This window comes from Camellia sinensis, chromosome 3 (genome assembly GCF_055761805.1).
Source record: "Camellia sinensis isolate YWXY chromosome 3, ASM5576180v1, whole genome shotgun sequence".
NCBI classification, from domain to species: domain Eukaryota; kingdom Viridiplantae; phylum Streptophyta; class Magnoliopsida; order Ericales; family Theaceae; genus Camellia; species Camellia sinensis.
Genome location: NC_138963.1, coordinates 156,174,390 through 156,195,736, shown reverse-complemented (window position 1 = coordinate 156,195,736; position 21,347 = coordinate 156,174,390). Strand labels below are relative to the sequence as shown.

Sequence of the window (21,347 nt, the reverse complement as noted above, 5' to 3'; positions counted from 1 at the left end):
AAATGTAATGGGACTCACATATAGTCAGATGTGTTGGCAAGAAACACCGGTGGTGGTGGCAATGGTGGTAAAGATATACAGAGCGACTTTAGGGATTGAGATCGATGACCCATTGATGTAGAACAAGTAGCAGAGGAATTCTTGAAACAATTGGACCAACAAAAGGCAAGGAAGAAGCCCAATTGAGGGTAATAGCGACACTTTTGTGACAAATTTGGAATTATCTCACATTTGGTAGTCTGATCAGAAACGACGCTTTAAATCAAAGTCATTGTCATCCCGGTAATGATGAACGGTAAATTTTAGCCAAATTCCTTTGTTTAGACCTTCAAATTATGATTTTATCATTTTAGAAAAGTTTAGTTTTGAAAATAACTTTATTCTGAGAAGGCAATTTTTAGAGCCATCTGTTTTGGCATGTTTCTATTGTTTCCTAGTGTGCAGATTTGGGTTCAACTCAAATTCTCTATTTTTGGAAGTTTCTGTCTATTTTAATTATAAATAAGCATGTATGCCTTGGAGCAAAATAACTTTTAATGCCATAATATTCATTTTCTTGAGAATTCTTTCTTTCTTGTGGATTCAAGGTTTTTTTCATTTGCTAGAACAATATCTAATCTCGTGTGATATATTCCGTTACGTCACCCACAGATGGGGAAGAGAGTGCTTGTTTAGGAACAAATTCAATTTAGGGCAAAAAAAGAAAAAGAAAAAGGAAAGAAGAATATATAGGGTCTCCAAAACGACGTAGCTTTGATCATTTAAATGGTTTGTTTTTCGCGATGGCACCAAATCCAGATGCAAAAAATAGATGAAAATAGGCAAGAGAGAGAGGAATGTGGGAGAAATTTAGGGAAAATTTGAAGAATTTTTTTTTTTAATTTTTAGGTACATAAAATTATGTCATTTTGATATATACATATATATTTTTGCATTTTTTGATACTACAAAATTTCGCCAACACAAAAAATAAAGTTTTTGGGACGACATTGTCTTACAACTCAAATAATAATACTATAACGTATTTGTTGCAACCATCTTATTTTGTCAACACTAATAGTACTTCTTCCGTTTTAAAATATTAGTCCCTTATTTCATTTGTCATTGTCCCAAAATATTAGTCCATCTTCAAAAATTAAGTACAAAAATAATATAAATTTCATATTTTGCCCTTCTTTTAAATTAATAAACAATATAAAAAATACAATTATGACATTGATATTCCCAAAAAATAAACTATCAAAAAGGTAATTTTGAAAAATCAACTTTTTTAAAGTGTAATAATTGTACTACCAAAAAAAGTTAGATTCCCCAAAATGAACCATTATTTTAGGACAGAGGGAGTACATTTTTGTGATGGCAATAGCCGTCGACACAAAAAAGTCAACTTAAGTAACCTTTTTTTCTTATAGTGATTATAAAGTTTACCACAAAAGCCCACCAAACTCTTTTTTGACAATCATGATTAAAATCATACCAAAGGGATGGTTAATGAGAGTAACTCAATCTTATAAAATTGCATAGAATTTATTAAATCAAGTGGTAATGTTGCCACAAAATAGTCATCTCCCAACCCCAAGGATACCTCAAGGGCGACTCAAATACCATAGGTTTAACATTCATTTATATCATACACCATATAGGTTTTCTTATATTTAAATATTAATTTTTTGCATTTTAAAATTTTTTTATTTAACCTTGATTTTCTCACATATCTATTAAAGTAGTTAAGATGAAGTTTACTATCTCTACTCTTAAAGAGATTATTGAAGAATAGTTGACTGAGGCCTCGTTTGGCAAGAGGCTATTTTAGCCAATTAGCCAAAAAGTTACTAAATTAGCCAAAAAGCCAGCAACCCATACCAAAAAGTCAAAGATTCTCTTTTCTCTCTACTTTTTGCACATCTTTTCGTAATTAGCCAAAAAGTCATCCCAAACATACAAGTTTTTTTTACCTACCTTTTTAGCCAAATAGCCAAAAAGTTACTAAATTAGCCTGTTCCCAAACGAGGCCTGAGTCATTTGAATTGATGGAAAATTATTATTGATGTGCAGAATTAAAAGAATATCTTACTGATTTTGGAATCTAGGGTAGTGTTGTTTGAAAAAAAAATTGAACGGAGACTTAGAGCGATTCTGAATTGCCAATTTTCTGTAAGAGCAATTGTAATAACTGCGTTAAATATTATCTGAATTTCTTTTGCCAAATGTCTCGAAATTTTAGGTGGTGTTACAAATCAACCACTTGGCAGAAATTTTGAGGGTTGTTACTAAATGAGTTAGAAGTGAGATTTCACTTGTAAGATTAATGTTCTTATGATAAAAGTTGTAGATATTGTGTATATACCAAGGTATTATGAGATTATCTAATAATTTTTGTAAAATCTAAGTAGGCATCACTTGCACAAAACAATCATGGCCCAAAGGGTTAGCAGATGTGATCAGCCCCTTTAAGAATCGTAGGTCATGAGTTCGAATCCGGTTCTTGAATGGCCTCCCCTTAACATCCCAACCGGCAAGGACAAAGATTACTTTTTGCTGTGGACGTAATTTTCTAGAAATAAGGTTGAGCTATGGTGGAAGCATTTTCTGTGGTTGTAATTAGGTTTTGTTTCCAATAATTACTGGCAATTTTAAAATTTGCTGAAGCATTTGAGAAAAAAAATATACCCAAACAAGACAAAAAATTTGAAATCCGTAAAATTTTCATCTGAAAATAAAAATATTCATCAAAGTCCTAAAAGTTTCATATCCGAAAATTTGAATAAAATTGACAATTTAAGATATTTTTATCAATTAGACCTCTAATTTGGCTAGATTATTTCAAATTCAAATGACATATTTCATTTTTGTGTTTTTTTTTAAATATAAAAAATAATCCGTGAAAGGCACTTTAGTTTCGAAGTTTTGGGAAATTAAATGATCACAAATATATATATAGGTTTCTATATCCACAATTTCTTTCACTTTCCTTACTCTTCTTAGTTTGGAAATGGTTTTTATGCTTTGATTACGCAACTTTCTATTTTATTTTTTATTATTTTATTTTTATTTTTTGTGGTTACCACACGGTAAAGTTAGTAGAATAGTACAATTTAAAGTAGTACATGTCAATATTATTTCATTAACTTAAATCTAAAATTTTATTGGCACCTAAATATCTCTGCTGATCAGTTTGGTTCTCACAGCAATCACTAATAACAAGCTTTCTAATTCAAAACGCGACATGACTGGGGGATCCAGTTAGGGAGTGGGGATGCAATAGCCCCCCAACTTCTTTGAAAATTACATTAATATTCCTATATTTGATTAATATTTATTGAATGTATAATGGGATTGTCCCATAATTTCATGCAAATTACCTTATGAAGTTTCTATTGTTTTATTATTTTTCACAATGTATAGTAATTAAGATAATCTCCCACTATTTCACATAATATAGTCACTTTTATTATACAGGAGACACATGTCACTTCTTTTTTATTTTTTTATTTTGAAAAGCAAAGATGTATGTATACTTTTTATTTATTAAATTATGTCAACTAACAAAATAGATCTAATTAATAGTTAAAAACTTTAAAAAAGAACGAAAAAATAATGATTTGTTAAATGTTTTTGCAACCCATGTGTAAGAAATATCTTTTGTTAGTAATGTATCAAAACTAACTCATTTTTTTTATGCATACATCTTGACCCCCTAGACATAATTTTTGGTTCCGTCCCTCACGATAGTTTTGTCAGAGTACTACTCACGTCTTCCCATTTTAAGAACTAGGGTTGCTATCACCACAAAAATTAAGCGTCAACTAATTTTCGCAAGTTACTTCCTAGTTCCTTCACAAGAAAGCCACTTTTCTTTGAGCTTCACAATATTTTCCTTCTGATCTGCATGACATTCACCTAGAACTTTCTTAATTTGTGAGCAGGAATTTGCTAAAATGTACATGTGAGTTGCACATATTGGTTTTTTCTATTAAAAATAGCAACAACAAATGGAGGGATCATATTGGAACAAAAATGAAAATATGAAACTTAAATTGTTAAAATTGAAATTAAGAAAACTAAAGTGAAATTTTACAAAAATTATAAAGATGAATAGTGTGATTTTACCCTCTTTTATTTTATGAAAATAAAATAAAATTAAACTACTATTAGGATTGGTCCTTTCATTGCAGCTACAATAGCCTGACTGATTCATTTGATGGAAAACTATTGATATGTATAGTCAAAGTCTTGAGTTTGGAAAGCTTCAATATCAAACTGTGGGGATTGCCTAAAATTGTTTCTGACCATTGCCCAATTTTACTTTTGGAGGATGAAAGGGATTGGGGTCCTATACCATTCAGATTTTTAAATGCCTGGCTTCTTCATCCTTCATTCTCTAAAGTGGTAAGGGAGGCCTGGGAAGAGTCACAGATTACTGGGTGGGGTGGTTTTGTGATGCTCAAAAAACTCCAGCTGATTAAACAAGTTTTGAAGCGATGGAACAGTGAAGAGTTTGGAGCAATATCTGTGAAGTTACATCGTGCAGAGGAGAAATTACATGAATTTGATTTGTTAACTGAAACTAGAGAGCTATCTAATGGGGAGGAGTCGAGTAGAAGGGAAATTAGAGACGAGGTGTGGAAATTAAGTAAAATGTAAGAATGGATTTGGCTTCAAAAATCAAGGCAAAATTGGGCGCTGAAAGGGGATAAAAATACCAGATTTTTTCATGTTATGGCAAGCTGCAGACAGAATAGAAATGTAATTGGCTCTTTGAAATTTGATGGAATTGTCTATGATGAACCAGTCCGAGTTAAGCATGAAGTGTTCCAATTTTTCAAAGCGCATTTCATGGAAGTGTGGAGTTCAAGGCCAAAATTGGTGGGAAGTTTTAAGTCTATTGGTAACATAGCAGCAGTGGAACACATTGAGGCCGAATTTTCTGAAGCTGAAATTTGGGCAGCAGTGAGAAGTTGTGACGGTAATAAAGCTCCGGGGCCGGATGGATTTAATATGTTGTTTTTTCAGAAATGTTGGAAGGTTGTAAAGAAAGAGGTAATCCAGTTTATGCAGGACTTTCATCGGTATGGGAAATTGGTGGGTGGGATTAACAGTTCTTTCATTACTTTAGTGCCTAAAAAGGACAATCCTATTAGTCTTGGGGATTACCGACCGATCAGTTTAATCGGGTCTGTCTACAAGATTCTCTCTAAGGTTTTGGCTAACCGGTTAAAGATGGTGATGCCTAGAATTATTAGTGAAGAACAGCCAGCGTTTGTGGGTGGTAGAAGTATCCTAGATGGGATCTTAATTGCCAATGAAATTGTTGACTGGTGGAAGAAGACCAAAAAGCGTGGTATTATACTGAAACTTGATTTCCAAAAGGCTTATGACTCAGTTAATTGGTCCTTTCTGCTATCTATGATGAAGAATTTTGGCTTTGGAGAAAAATGGCTGACTTGGGTGCAGGAGTGTATATCGAATACTCGAGTCTCAGTTCTTGTGAATGGTTCCCCCACATCGGAGTTTAGCCCATCTCGAGGCCTTAGACAAGGGGATCCTCTCTCCCCTTTCCTTTTTAATATGGTAGCTGAGGGCCTTAACATCTTGTTGACTAGGGCTAGGGAGTTAAATCTATTCAAGGGTGCTGTTCTTGGGGCGAGCGAGGTGTCAGTGTCCCATCTTCAATTTGCGGATGATTCTATTATATTTTGTGAGGCAGAATGGGAGGCAGTGGTGAATATTAAGAGGATTCTTAGATGCTTTGAAGTGATGTCTGGGCTCCGGATCAATTATCATAAGAGTGTGATTTCTGGCATTGGAGTTAAAGATGTCTGGTTGGAGGAAATCGCCGGTAGGCTAAATTGTAAGTGTCAAAAGCTTCCATTTAAGTATCTTGGGATGCCTCTTGGGGCCAATCCAGGAAGGTTAAAGACCTGGAAGCCTGTTGTGGATCGAGTCAAAGTCAAACTGGCCAGTTGGAAAAGAAGGTTTCTATCTCTTGCAGGGAGACTAACTCTTATCAAAGCAGTTTTATCTAGCCTCCCGGTATATTATCTCTCTTTATTTAAGATGCCTGAAGGAGTCGCTAAAGAGCTAGACAAAATTCAAGCTGCTTTTCTATGGGGTGGATCCGTCATTAAGAGCAAGATTCACATGGTTAAATGGTCTGAAGTTACTAAAAGTGTTATTAAATGAGGGCTAGGCATCAAGAGTCTTAGGGATGTGAACGCATGCTTGCTACTTAAGTGGTGGTGGAGGTTTGGTGGTGATGAAAAGTTGTTGTGGAAGAGAGTTTTATGTGGGAAATATAACATCCAAGGTAGCAAGTGGTATCCAACTACGGAAACCACCCAGATGCACTCCCGGTTATGGAAGGATATTCCCTCGGTGGCAACTTCCACCCCTGCTTTGCACAGTTTCTTTGTCAGGAATACTTGCATAATGGTGGGCAATGGGGTTAGAACTTTGTTTTGGGAGGATAAGTGGGCTACTGTTAGATGTTTAAAGGATGAGTTTCCTCGATTATATTGTATCTCTCCTGATAAGTTGAAAACAATTAAACAGGTGGTTGAACTAAGAAGGAGCTTACATGACTGGGAGGTAAGCTTCAATAGAATGCTCCGAGATTGGGAAAAGGAAGAGGTGGTTCGTTTGGTCAATCTGGTAAATAACACTCCGGCGTTAAGAGTTGATAAGGTTGATGTGTTATGTTGGGGGGCTGAAAAATCGGGGTGTTTCAGTGTATCATCTGTCTATAGGTGGTGTGAACACAGCCTACAATCTATAGATTTTGGTACAATCTCTAAGATGATTTGGCAGAATGTCTCTATCCCTAGAGCAAAAGCTTTCGTGTGGTTAGCTTGGCGTCAAAGGTTAAAAACGTCCTCTTACCTACAACGGATTGGTGTCATCCCGGCTGCTGCTAATACTCAATGTGTGTTTTGCAAAGCTGAAGCGGAGTCGGTTAATCATGTTTTGTTGTGGTGTCCCTTTGTTTGGCGGGTGTGGGCTGATATATTTTTATGGTGGGGATCTCAGTGGGTCATGCCAGCAACAGTGGATGGAGTTTTACAGTTTTGGGCTGGTTTTTCAGGCAATAGCTTTGAGAGAAACGTATGGAATGTGATACCTATTACTACCTTGTGGTCTATTTGGAAACACAGGAATGAGGTGTTGTTTTCTGAGGTGCAACCTGATCTGTTAGGTCTGTGTGATTTAATCAAAACTAGGACTGCTATGTGGATTCGAGCGGCTGATGTGAAGCTGCCCTTTTCAGTCAATGAGTTTTTGTATAACTTTCAACAAATCAAGTTCTGTCGGAGAGGAGTAGGCTGAAGGTCGGGAGTTTTTCTTTTGGTTTGCAGCAGTACTGCCTCAAAGCCAGTCTTGCTCTGTCTCTGATCTGTATGCTGCTCGGTACAGTGAAGTTTGCTTGTTCTGCTGGTGTGTTTCGGTACAGTGAAGTATGTTTCGGCTTGCTTACAGTTGTATTCTATATGGACCTCTGCTGGCTATTTGTTTGAATTGTGCACTGTTGGTTTTGGAGGGCATATAATTAGAATTGTGCACTACTGGTTCTGCTGGGTGCTTTGCAGCAGTTATCTCCTAGCTGCTCTGCTTGCTCTGTGTCTGTTGTCCCTTAGTCTTGGCTGCTATTTTCCACTTCTTGGAAGGGCTGACTGATCTGTCTGATTTATTTTTCTGGTTTTTTGCTTTGTTTTGCGCGTTGGTTTCTCACCAACTAGGAGGTTGGAGCTTGTTATAGCTCCAAGCTCCTCTTTATTGATGTAAATTTCCCTTTCCATCAATAAAGTCTTTTTTGCTGATAAAAAAAAAAAAGTTTTGAGTTTGGAATCCAGTTGGGTTTGGTTTGGATGGATATGTGTGTCTGTCTTGTATAGACCAAATTAAACGAGTCTTGAGAGCAATTCTAATGACAACACGAATTCCATGTTGTTTTATTATTAGCTCTCCCACCTTTTGAGGATAGTTATTTCGCAGAATTACCAAGTTTACCATATATTGTACACCCTTTAAAGAAATTTTGACATAATAAAAATCATTCATATGCAGAGGAATGACTGATGATTACTCAGTATACATAGAACAAGAGACTACATGTATGTATTTCGGATGAATTATTATTTAAACCTCGACATATATAATCAGAGGATTCAAAACAGTTCACAATAATTATTTAACAAAGCTAAAATGAAAACATTACGACAGAACATCTAATGTAGACCAGCCTAACTAACACCTTAGCGTCCATCATCAAATGGTGAAACGGTATGGTTTGTCAACTGTCAAGTTCTTGAATTGCTCATACTAGTGCCACCACCGTAAGTATCTGAGAGTTGGTCTCCAAGCAAATATTCAGTCTCTTCTAAGTTTTTGTTATCATCAACCCATGGATGTTTCTCCATCATTCTTAATCCCTCTAGCTCCATTGCCACTTCCTTCATAGTTTGCCTTTCGTTGCCTTTCACTCTTAAGCATCTCTTTGCTAAAATAGAAACTTCCTTTAGCTGGTCAGCCTTCGCTTCATTCATTACTTGTTCGTCAACAATTTCAAATGAGTGATCTTCTTTCATTGAGGAAACAAAATAGGTAAATTTCTTTCTACTTCAGGCCTGTCAAAGGAAAGCGCCTTCTTGCCGGTTAGTAGCTGCGTAAGGACAGCCCCATAGCCATAAACATCACTCTTTTCAGACAATTGACTTGTGTGGAAGTACTCTGGATCCAAGTAACCAAGTCTCCCTTGAGCAAATGTGGTTAACTGAGATTGGTCTATGGGAATCAATCTTGAAGCTCCAAAATCAGATACTTTAGCAGTGTAATTGTCATCTAAGAGTGTGTTAGTGGACTTAACATCTCTATGAATGATAGGAGTACTAACAGCAGGGTGGAAATATGAAAGGACTGTTGCAGATTTCATTGCTATACTTAAACGATTCTCCCATGTTATTGAAGACGTGTTGTGGCCTACAGCGTGTATGTGGTCATAAAGAGTTCCATCAGTAATAAATTTGTAGACGAGTAAAGGAACTTGTGTCTCCAAACAACACCCTAGAAGCTTCACAACATTCGTATGGTTGACTTGAGAGAGAATTATGACTTCATTGATGAATTGCTCAATTCGGGTCTGGCTCTGATCAGCTACTTTGGACTTCTTAATGGCAACTATAGTGTTATCTGATAATATTCCTTTGTATACTGTTCCTTGGCTTCCTTGACCTAAGACTCTACTTTCGTGGTGGTTGTTTGTTGCCTTCTTGAGATCATCTGCAGTAACGATTTTAGCCGACAGAACTGATCCTTCACATTTGGAACGTTGTTGCAACATTGTTGAAAAAATTTCTCTCTAAGATCGATGATCTTCCTTTGCCTAAATACCAAATATAGCCATGAGCAACAGACAAGTAGCATTGATCTGCTTATGCGTATGCTTGCAAGGATTCACACGGAAAAGAAAATGTCAATATCCAAAATTCAAGTTTCAAAGTAAAAGTTACAAACCCAGAAAATAAAGCGTATTAGGATAAATTTAAATTGAGGGGGTAAAGTGTAATCAAGAAAGAATACAAGGAAACTAGAGATATATCATGTTCAAATTGTTTCTAATCTGTGCATCAATAAGTGGCAGACTATGTACTCTAAACTAGAGATAGATTCAAAATCACAAGCATTGATCAGTTGAATACTGATGAAAATTTAAGTAGTTGACAATTTTATGGTTAATACCATGCTCAGGGGTGTACAGTGTACCTACCTAGTGCAATGTTAATCAATGGAAGCCTGTGGTCAGGAACAGGAATTGGATTGCAACCTGCTCCATTTTTCATGCCGTCTGGACAAGAGCAATTGTATTTTCCTATTAAATTGATGCATGTCATGCTGCAAGGGCTTAAAAATATTGCACTCGTCAATATCTGTGAAAAATCTAGAAATTCCCTAGATGTTGATTTGTGATTATGTATCAATTTTAAGCAGTAAATAACAATCTCAATCAAACAATCAAGACAAATCGACACAACGATTTTACGTGGAAAAACCACAATTGGACACTTCCAATTGTGATAAAAAAAACCACGGGCAACAGCCACAAAACAATCCACTAAGAAGATATAAAGAAATTATACAGGTATACTCTCAATTACCTAGCGAATCCATGCCCGAATTGAACCAACCTCTATGCATCTCTTCCAACCCCGTTTTCACCTCGGAATTGTCTTGACGATGAGCCACTCCAGAATCCACCAAAGCTTCAGGCTCGTATTCTTCAGAATCCACCGAAGAACAGCTCTCTCTTTCGTATAGAATTAAACAAACAATCATTTGATGTAAACTTCTTAAACCATGAGTTGAATACTCAATCAAAACATCAAAGAAAACTAGCAAAATATCTCAAGAGATAAACCTTAATATCCAAGAAGAAGATCTGGAGCAGTAATACTAAAATCTGACTGAATCACGTACTTATAGAAATCTGAATCGCGATGCTCGCTTGAGCGAAGACTCTCTCGCTTGAGTGAGGAACCACAAACGCGTGTTTTCCATAAGTGGTTTCGCTCGAGCCAAACAACCTGCGCTCGAGCGTAAAATCATCTTTCTCAGGTTTTCTACCAGACGCAACCTTCACTCAAGCGAGAACTCCTTCGCTCGAGCGAGCAAGGGCGGACATACAACTTCGAATGCAATTTTGCATTTTGCTTCAGGGGCGCTGCCCCTCGACCCCACCATGGCGCTGCCCTGGATCGGCCAAGGGACGCTGCCCCCTGGACCCCCGCGAACTGACTAAACAGCTCTATCCTCGTCATAATTAGCGAAGTGGCAATCTTGAAAGTATTAACATCACAAACTTCTCTGCAAGGCACAATTCGAGTTGGATTCGCATCTAAACACTCATAGCCTCACTGAAATAAAAAGTGCGAAAACAAATACAACTTAAAGGAGTTTTGTCAAACGGGGTTGCCAAGAATAAGAACTTAACAATCTCCCCCTTTGGCAATGCCGTGACAAAACACACCTAACAAATAAAATCCTAATCACCCCAACCCATTACAGCTAACAAAAGCCAACTTCTTTCTCAAGGTCATGATCTGCAAAACAGTTATTAGTACCACAATCTCCAAAACAACTATTAGTCCCACAAGAGTATATGAAAAAAAAAAATAAACATATGCCAAGATTATCTTGAAGCATGAGATAGAAAACAAGAATAAATACGACTTGGAGATTTTAAAAACATGTAGCATGAATAGATGAAAACTAGGACATATGCACCCGACCGACCCATGGCATGAAAACTTGAAATCCTAAGACATGAATACATGAAATCCTAGGACACATGAACCGGACAACATCACTCCCCCTTTTTGTCATGAATTGACAAAGGAAGCTGAATCAACTAAACCAAGATCAGAAACCACACAAGCAATGACATGATGATCAAAGTGTTCATGCTAACAAACTCTTGCAGTGATAAACCAAACTCCCCCTCACTAAAAGCAACCACAAACACTGAAAATAGTGAACAAAAAGCAAACAACAAAAATAATAAGGTGGAGCAAGCAAGGAATTTCATATTAGTACTTTAAAACACACAAGAATATCCAAGAAGCACAATTACTTTAACACACAATGTGCACTGCCTCTAGAAGATTCCTCATAAAAGAAAGTGATGCATTATGTGAAAAGCATAGTTCCCATGATAAAAGTGTGTGTGTGACTCTTGGAGTTTGACAAACACAAGATTCAAATCCTAGTAGTGATCTGATAGCTGGACCTCTGACAAGAGAATCTAAGCACAACTACGGTAAGTCAAACCACTAGGAATCGAGGGGTATTTGGTGAGTAAAAGCGGAGGCTCCCCCTCAATCAATGAATCATTTATTTTTTTTTCTTTTTTTTCACATATTTTTCTTTTCTTTCTTTTGCACATCTTTTTTTTGTTTCTTTCTTTTGCACATCTTTTTTTTGTTTCTTTCTTTTGCACATTTTTTCTTTCTTTTGCACACTCATTGGCAGCTGACACGCTCAAGAGTATGGAAACCGAACCAGAGAAGCATGGATATAATAAGGATGGCCTGGTTGGTGACTCTGAGGTAGCATTTTCCTCATGCCTAGACTACAAAGAACAAAGAGGAAAGCCGTTGAGATGCAAAAAGATGGAAGGTGGTTAAGAGACTCAACATCACCCATGATATGCTAGTATATGTCAATTCCTCTAGAAAAGCAAAAGATACAATGCCAGAAGTCCATAGAAAAAAATGATCACTAAGGCAGAAGACTCCAAAATTTGCTAATCCAAGAGTGTGTACAGAATGAGACATACTAATCAAAGAACACACACTCCAAAATGAGTAATGACCACAAAAAGTACACACATATTAACATGTAATGGATATTCTCATCAATTCCAATATGCACCAAGGACCACTCAAAAATTTCAAGCTTGCAAAACCATACTAAGAAAATCTTTTTTCATTTTTTTTGATTTTTTTTCTTTTTCTAAACAAGAGTAAGACAAAAATGAATAAGAACAAACTAAATGATACCACGCATTAAATGACCCCAAAAAAAAAACACAAAAAATCGAATAAACAACTTAACAAAAGTCAATTTTTCTTACCCACACCGCTTTAGTGTGAACAAAGTTGTGAGCATTGCGGTTCTTAGGTGGTGTCTTGATGTTGTGGTTCCCTTTGCTTTCAATGAGAACCCGTCTCGACTTGGTTTCCAACTTCCTATTCCTAGGACTAGATAAACAAAACCTCTGTTCACGATTGGTCTCAAGCAAATCAAAATAATGAGGTCTAATATGACCCTTAACCTTATTACAACCAATGAAGTGTCTCTTACCCCACGAGATGTTGAAATTTCTTCCATCTCTTTGAGACACTCTCCTATGCAACTTATAACAATAAGGGCGAATATGACCATGCATACCACAATGATGACAAATAAAAACAGGGTGTACAGGGTATACCTTCTTTTCTTTGACCTTACCAACTTTAGGAAGATTGAGAAGTCTTTCCTCTCGTTGAACCTTGTGCTCTCCTTGCCCTTGAGTTCTTGTATCATGAGATGTAAATGCACTCTGTTTTTTCTCTTTGTTATCACCAAAGCCAATGCCACTCTTGTCAGAACAAATTTGTTGAGACCCAATGATATTGTCCAAAGTCTTTGATCCCCTGTTCCAAAGACCAATGGTAGCCATAGCACACTTGAGTTCTTCCTCTTTCTTGATCATTAGTTCTTCCAAAGCAACTTGACACATCTCGAGAGTTTCAATTTTTTCTTCATATGTTGCATAGATTGTTGTAGCTCCTTTCTCTCTATCTCACAAGTCAAGAGTTTTGCACAAAGAGCTTGTCGATCATTAGCTATCTTGATGGCATCAATCCTAGCCTTGGAAATTTCCTCCTTTAGTTTGACATTCTCATTTTCACATGCTTTGAGTTTTATAGTGAGTTTGTCATTCAATTTGGATAACTTAAGAGATTCCTTATACAACTTTTCATAAGCTTGCTCAAGTTCTTTATCATCACTTCCCGAGGATTCATCATCAGTGGCATTCTCAACCGGGCTCTTCGGATACTCTGTCCTTCAGTTTTGGAAGCCGTCATGAAAGCAAGGAATTGTTTATGTCCCTCTTCGCCTTGATTTTCATTGTCACTTTCATCTTCATCAGATTCTGATTCATCATCCCAAGTGATGGCGAAGGCTTTCTTCTTCCTCAAAAGAGTGGGGCATTCTGAAGCAAAGTGGCCAAATCCTTGGCATTCATGGCATTGGACTCTTTCAGAGTTCCCTTGTATCTTTCCTTTCTCCTTCTTGGCTATAGAATTAATTTTGAGTTTATCTTTGCCTTTAGATTTATGAGTATGAGTAGATTCCAAAAGATTCGAATTCTTTTTCAAAAAAGATTTTTTAAATTGTTTAACAAAAGCAGCCGTAATCTTGGAATCTATTTCACAATCCTCATCAGAATCCTTTCCAACTCTATGAGCACTACTAAAAGCAATAGCATATTTTTGTTTCTTTTTGAAATTCCTATGTGCTTCATAAGTTTGGAGATTTCTAACCAAGTGATCCAGCTTGAGGTTGTCAACATCTTGAGCCTCCTCAATAGCCGTAACTTTTGGTTGGAACCGATCGGGCAAGGATCTCAAAATTTTTCCCACAACTTTGAATTCTGGTATTTTTTCACCTAAATTGAAGCTGGAATTTACAATGTCACTCAACTTCACATAAAATTCATCAAAGGTCTCACTATCTTTCATTGAAAGGTTTTCGAAACTAGACGTGAGCCTTTGAAGTTTTGAGCGTTTAACAGAAGGAGTGCCCTCATGAATAGTTTGTAAGATATCCCAAGCCTCTTTTGCGACTTCACAATTGCAAATACGACTAAACTCTTCAGGTGTGACAGCGTAAAAGAGAGAATTGATAGTTTTACTATTCCAGCTACTATTTTGGTAATCAATTGTGTCTCACTTATCAATTGGTTTGGGGAAAGTTACTACATCAACGGTAATTGTTGGTTCGGTCCACCCATTCATGACAGATTGCCAAACTTTTTCATCTATAGATTTCAAAAATGATCTCATCCGAGCTTTCCAAAAAGAATAATTGGATCCGTCAAGTAGGGGTGGTCGAACCATAGAATTTCCCTCACGAATTGAATCCATTGTCACAAATCAAACAAGATCTCGCTCAAAAGTTTTAAAAAACAAACGAGCAACCCGCTCTGACACCAATTGAAAAATCTAGAAATCCCCTAGATGTTGATTTGTGATTATGTATCAATTTTAACCAGTAAAAAATAATCCCAATCAAACAATCAAGAAAAATCGGCACAACGATTTTACGTGAAAAAATCACAATTGGACACCTCCAATTGTGATAAAAAAAAACCACGGGCAATAGCCACAAAACAATCCACTAAGAAGATATAAAGAAATTACATAGGTATACTCTCAATTACCTAGCGAATCCACGCCCGAATTGAACCAACCTCTATGTGTCTCTTCCAACCTTGTCTTCACCTCGGAATTGTCTTGACGATGAGCCACTCCAGAATCCACCAAAGCTTCAGGCTCGTATTCTTCAGAATCCACCGAAGAACAGCTCTCTCTTTCGTATAGAATTAAACAAACAATCCTTTGATGTAAACTTCTAAAACCATGAGTTGAATACTCAATCAAAACCAAAGAAAACTAGCAAAATATCTCCAGAGATAAACCTTAATATCCAAGAAGAAGATCTGGAGCAGTAATACTAAAATCTGACTGAATCACGTACTTATAGAAATCTGAATCGCGATGCTCGCTCGAGCAAAGACTCTCTCGCTCAAGCGAGGAACCAAAAACGCGTGTTTTCCATAAGTGGCTTCGCTCGAGCCAAATAACCTGCGCTCGAGCGTAAAATCATCTTTCTCAGGTTTTCTGCCAGACGCAGCCTTCGCTCGAGCGAGAACTCCTTCGCTCGAGCGAGCAAGGGCGGACAGGCAACTTCGAATGTAATTTTTCATTTTGCTTCGGGGGCGTTGCCCCGGACTCGCCAAGGGGCGCTACCCCCTAGACCCCCGCGAGCTGACCGGGCAGCTCGATCCCCGTCATAATCCGCAAAGCGGCAATCTTGAAAGTATTAATATCACAAACTTCTCTGCAAGGCACAATTCGGGTTGGATTCGCATCTAAACACTCATAGCCTCACTGAAATAAAAAGTGCGAAAACAAGTACAACTTAAAGGAGTTTTGTCAAACGGGGTTGCCAAGAATAAAAACCTAACAATCTGAAACATAGAACAAGCAAGTTTGAGTTTTTAATTTCATATTTAATAGTTACTAAATATCAATTAATTGGATTCAAAGTCTTAAATAGTGTTATCCGTATATGAATTTTTATTGATCACAATATAGCAATATTGAGAATTCCAAGTGATGCAGTCATAAATTTTTTAAAATTGTCAACTATTAACATCAATTGTGAACTGTTTGTATCGGCTATGAATTGAATTGACACATGCTTTTTTTTTTTTTTCTTTTTTTTTTTGATGACCTGATGTCCAGGCCAGCTTATGTTGGGTATACCTCCTTATTGGAGTGTTGGACCCAATGGTTTATTAAAATTTTTTAATTTGGTTTGGTTTAGGGATAATATATTTTATATATTATATCTAATTTTGTGAAAAATCAATTTAGTTTGGAAACAACTAAGGTTTTGATAAAAAAATCCTAAATTCACAATACATATTTTTGGTATTGTTTTTCCTAAGAGAAAAGTGTTGTGGCTGCTAATATAGATCATTGGTCAATCTCTTCGGTGACCGTGCGAGATGCTATAGTTGATTTCATGCTTTGTGCTTTGATTCTAATTAAAGCTTGGAAGTTTATTTTGGATTTAGCGACAGCGTGTGGATTGATTTGGGTTTATTATTTTGGGTCTTCTACAACTCTGATTCTGAAGATTTTGGTTCATCTATTTGGTGAGGCCTTTCCTCTTTGTTTATTTGTGATTATTTGGAATTCACCTAAGGGTGGTTTGTGAGACCATTTGTGTCTCGTTTGTAATCAATTGGAAACTTATTTGGTTGATAGTAGAATCAGATTTTGATCCCGTGGACGTACCTCACATTGAGGGAACCACGTAAAAATTCTTGTGTTGCTTTTGATTAAATTTTTCCGCATTAATTTTTATTCCCATTGATTGATTTACTTGTGGGAATCATCAATTTTCCCTAACAACTGGTATCAGAGCTTACGGTTTATTTTGGTCTATTTATTTGTGTAAATCAATGGAGAGGAATGTGGGTCATATGTCTAGCTTCAATGGAAGCAATTGGGTAACTTGGAAAACTAAAATGGAGGACATATTATTTTGTAAAGATTTGTATGGGCCTATTGAGGGTGATAGTGGCAAACTTGAAAGTATGAAAGATGATGAATAGAAGCGGCTCAATCGAAAAGTCGTTGGTGTTATCCGTCAATGGATTGATGACAGTGTGTTTCATCATGTTGCTACTTGTAGACGCGCCCGTGGGCCTCACGCTACAGTTCGGACTCGAACTGTCACGGTTCTAAATCTGAACCAAAGAGTCCAAATCCGACAAATCGCTTTTGAAAACAGATTTTTTGTAAAGAAGTGCCAAACATGGACTGTTTTGCCAGATACAAAGTCGCCACCTAAATATTTATTTTTTGGGGGAATTTAGGAAACCCTGACTCGTTTGCCTAAGGCCACGTGTCCGTCATCACCAAAGTTGCCTCAGCTCGGGAACTTGGGTACGATTGGGGAAGGTCACTTCGTGAGCACCCCCGCTCGCCCGATCAAAGATCTGCCTCTACTAACCATGATATCGAGTTTTGAAAATATTATGTGCTCTTATTCCGATTAATTAGCTAATCTTACTATGCGCACAACACAAAAGTATAGACTAGATCGCCTAATTTGGAACAAAGCATTACATATCCGTTTGTTCGGAAAATGGTTTGAAATTTGCTACTCGCAAGTAGGCTAAAATACGGATTTTAACGAGTCGTTCCAACTCAAGCAATCCAACCTTCACCCACAGGCATTCAGGCAGTTATAACACATAAGCACATAGCCTCATGGTAAGCATGCTATCATGGCAACACTTACACTCATGCAAGGATGCTAAAACATAAACGCTTACCGAGTACTCCAAGCCAAAACAGAAACCAGTTAATAATCACATGCATGATCCTAGTTCATGTTAAGATCCCTAATGCAACACATACAAGATGCAACTACAATAGGCTCGGCTATTCTAAGATGGCATATGATGATGCTACAACTAACACGTATTCAACTTGTAATTAAAATACCATGCAGTTAGTATGATGCGCCGAGCCCGGTGCATGCAAGACAAATGTATAGATGCACGCATGCATAGCATAAGGTATGCTAATTTAAATATGCCCTAATACTAACCATTAAAAGCAGGTAAATTAAAGGGAGAAAGAAGTGGGGGTCGGAAGACATACACACACTCACACACACTTATTACACGATTGCCCTCGCTCAGAGGGTCCGAATAAATATTACACAACCAAATAAATGATTAACTACTTAATTCATTACAGGACTTCTAATTGATTAATGAATTAAGTGCAGAAGGAAGATGGCCGCAGCCTCACCTCGGAATGATGGGATGATGCATGCTCGATTCGCCTCGCCCGGAAACCCGGTACCATGCCACTATTGTCTCTGTTTACACTACCTTGCTCCTCTGAAATTTATGAAAGCTTCCAGAGTCCTTCTGAATCACGCCCTGAGTGTTGTGGAGTCTCACCGGCCATAATTACAGTCGACCGGCCAAAGGAATATGCTTATTGACCAAATATTGAACCGCCGGCTGGACACTGATGGTCGGTCGGTTCCAAAAGTGGTCGGCCGGCCATTTATTCCTGCAGAGCCCTGTTTTGACAGTAGCAGAGGATAGACAGTGCATGGTATGGAATTTTCAAAGCAATGTGTGCATGGCTACTCTCCTTATCATGCTATGGGCTCAAGGGAGTTTGGTACTCGACCCTCGGACCACCAATCGCGCATTTCAATGGGTGATGGTCCAAGAAGTCAAGTATGCATTTCAATGTGAATAAATGCAACAAAACACATGAGTGCTACACGCCCTATCATGTTGAGATCAAGGACATCGGCGACCGAGGATTGAGGCGTGTTACGTCACTTTAAGTACGAATGCCCCTTATTCCTCATGCTTGGTTTGACACCCCGAACCAAGCAAAATGTAATGCAAGTATGCAATGTGACTCAAGTATGCAACATGGGTCAAATATGCAACATGAGGCTAAGGTAACAAACATGCCAAGTGCAATGTGCCAAGCATGCAAGATACAATGCAATGCAATCTATCATGCAAGCTAGGATATGAAATGCGACTAGCTAAACAACGTGCAAACGTGCAAAGATGAGACAATGCAAGCATGAAACCAAAGTAATGCAACATGTCAAAACATGCAATGGTGGACTTAGACTGCAAAGGGCAGACCTCAGCCTTGCCATAAACAGTGGCCAAAGATGATGCAAATGATGGACAAATGCTCATGCAAACATGCACACCAATGGGCCTAAAGCTAAGGCACAAAAGGTAACTTTCAAGAACACTCAAAAGATGATAAGCATGGACATTAGACCAACATGTTAAACTCTAAAAATGTATAGAGGATGATGCCAAATCAACCATGTTATGCAAGTTAGGCATGCAATAATGACCAAAACTTGAAGCCAACAAAGGGGTCCAAACCATGGCTACGTCAACCAAACCCCAAAGGACCAAAATGGCTTAAAACAGTCCTAAGGCACTCCAAAACAAGACTAAAGCATGCATAGAACATGATCAAAACATGCCAAGAAATGGGCCCAAAACAAAGGGCATTCAAAGCCACAAAAGGGAGCATTGCTCTACACCCACCCCAACCAAACATGGCATGGATTATGTGATGAAAAACAGAGTTATAATATGCCAAAATAACCCCCAAAACCCACTTAGATGACCTCTAAATGATTTGAACAAAGAAGCATACACCAAGGCCCAAGCATGGAGCATAAGTCCACAACTCTTCAAGGCATTGAAAGGGTGATAAATGCAAGCATGTAAGCACAAAACATGGACTGAAATGGCGTAATAAGTGATTCCAAATCACTGAAATAGCCTAGGTAATGCGAGCTAATGACTCACACACTCAAGGCTCACAAGCCAAAATGCAAAGAGGCTATACCAAACATGATCAAATCAGCACCCTACAGACCTTAAGCATGATGAAATATGACCAAAAGCTTCATGAAGTCAAGCTAGAACATGCAAGCATGGAGGTCTAAAGGCAAGATTCATTTCTAGGCAAAATGGAGGAATACAAGGCAAGTATATTATGCATGCAAGGGGTCAACAAACCAACATAGGACAGAGGTAAAACATGCTAAATAAACTCTAAATAACCTCTGAAACAAGACCAAACAAAACTAAGCATGCATGCTACCCTTATGAGCCAAAAACATGAACAAATGAGACACAAAGGGAGAGGGGAGTCCCTCCCCTATGCAAGACTTCAAAACCTCTTCCTCACCACTGAAAATCCCCTAGATTTCAGTGGTGAGAAGGCCAATGCACAAAAGTATTCAAAGCTCTACCAAAGAAGGCACAAAAGGGGCCAAACAAGGCATAAGAGGAGGAGGTCGACCCCAAACACAAAAGAGACCTTAATGAAACATCTTAAGCATGAAAAATCAGAGTTTTATCAGTTATACACAAAGCTCAAAATAGCATGCAAAGTGGGTTAAAAGCTAGTGCAAGATTGGAGAATATAAAGCAAAAGTGTTTACCCTTGAAGAACACTTCAAGAACAGCAAGTCCTGCCCCCTTTTTCTGATCAAAACTGACTCAAAACTCCAAGAACAAACTCTCAACACCTCCAAAACCGAAGTATGGTGTAATACTAGGTGTCTTAGTGCAAAACTAAGAACAAAACACCCTTTTAGGCCCTCTAACACACACAAATGAAGAAAGAGAGGGAGATATAGAGAGAGAGTGGTGTATATATCACATATATATCTGATTTTGCTGAACCTCCTCAAAGGAGGAGGAAGGCTTCCTTTTATAGAGGAAGACAAAGTGCCAAGCTTCTAAGGGAAGCTAATACAAAAGGGTCAAGGGGGGCAAGCTTCTCAAGGAAGCTAACTCAAAGGTCTAAGCTTTTTGAGGAAGCTAAGACAAAGGTCCAAGCTTCCTCAAAAAGCTTGAGCAAAGGTTGCAAGCTTCTTCAAGAAGCTTAGAACAAAAGGGTGCAAAAGGGGCAAATTCTCCATACACGTGTATGGAGGACAAGTCCGTGCACTCCAGCTGGCACAACTGGCATGCACCATGCCTGAAAAAGGCAAAAATAAGGTATCGGCCAGAGAAAGATCCTATCGGCCAAATAAATGGCCGATCGACCACACAAAAAGCCGATACACCTAAAAGAAGTGCTGACACAAAAATCCTATCGACCAAACATTTGGCCGATGGCAACAAAACAATGGCCGGTGGCCTCAAGCCATGGCCGGTGAGGTGTGAGGATAGCCAGCAGGCCATTCCCTACCCCTCAGAAACAAAGCACAAGTATTTGGTGCAAAACCAAACACAAAACAGGCAAGTCGAGAGGTCTTGAGACAAGGCGCGTGGCCGAGACCTCCGAGAACTCAGGACGAACACGAACATGGATGATCACCGAGTGTTCAAACGGTGACGTCCAAGTCTTGAGGACGGTCAAAAATAGGGTGTCTACAGTTGCCCCTCTTTGACAGAACTCGAAAGTCATAACAATGACGGGAGTGAG

At 38.0% G+C, this 21,347-nt stretch overlaps 1 protein-coding gene and 1 pseudogene across 1 annotated transcript; one reads left to right on the top strand and one right to left on the bottom strand.

Moving 5' to 3' along the window:
* Positions 1 to 6,342: 6,342 nt before the first annotated feature.
* LOC145821953 (uncharacterized) lies at positions 6,343 to 7,323 on the top strand. The gene has a single exon (XM_082918521.1). The coding sequence runs from the start codon at positions 6,343 to 6,345 to the stop codon at positions 7,321 to 7,323; it is 981 nt and encodes a 326-aa protein (XP_082774647.1).
* A 778-nt stretch (positions 7,324 to 8,101) lies between these two features.
* Positions 8,102 to 9,334, bottom strand: LOC145821952 (wall-associated receptor kinase 5 pseudogene; annotated as a pseudogene).
* Positions 9,335 to 21,347: the final 12,013 nt, after the last annotated feature.

Bases quoted from the DNA above. Each gene is read 5' to 3' on its own strand.
- LOC145821953 (XM_082918521.1), top strand. From the start codon at position 6,343: ATGCACTCCCGGTTATGGAAGGATATTCCCTCGGTGGCAACTTCCACC.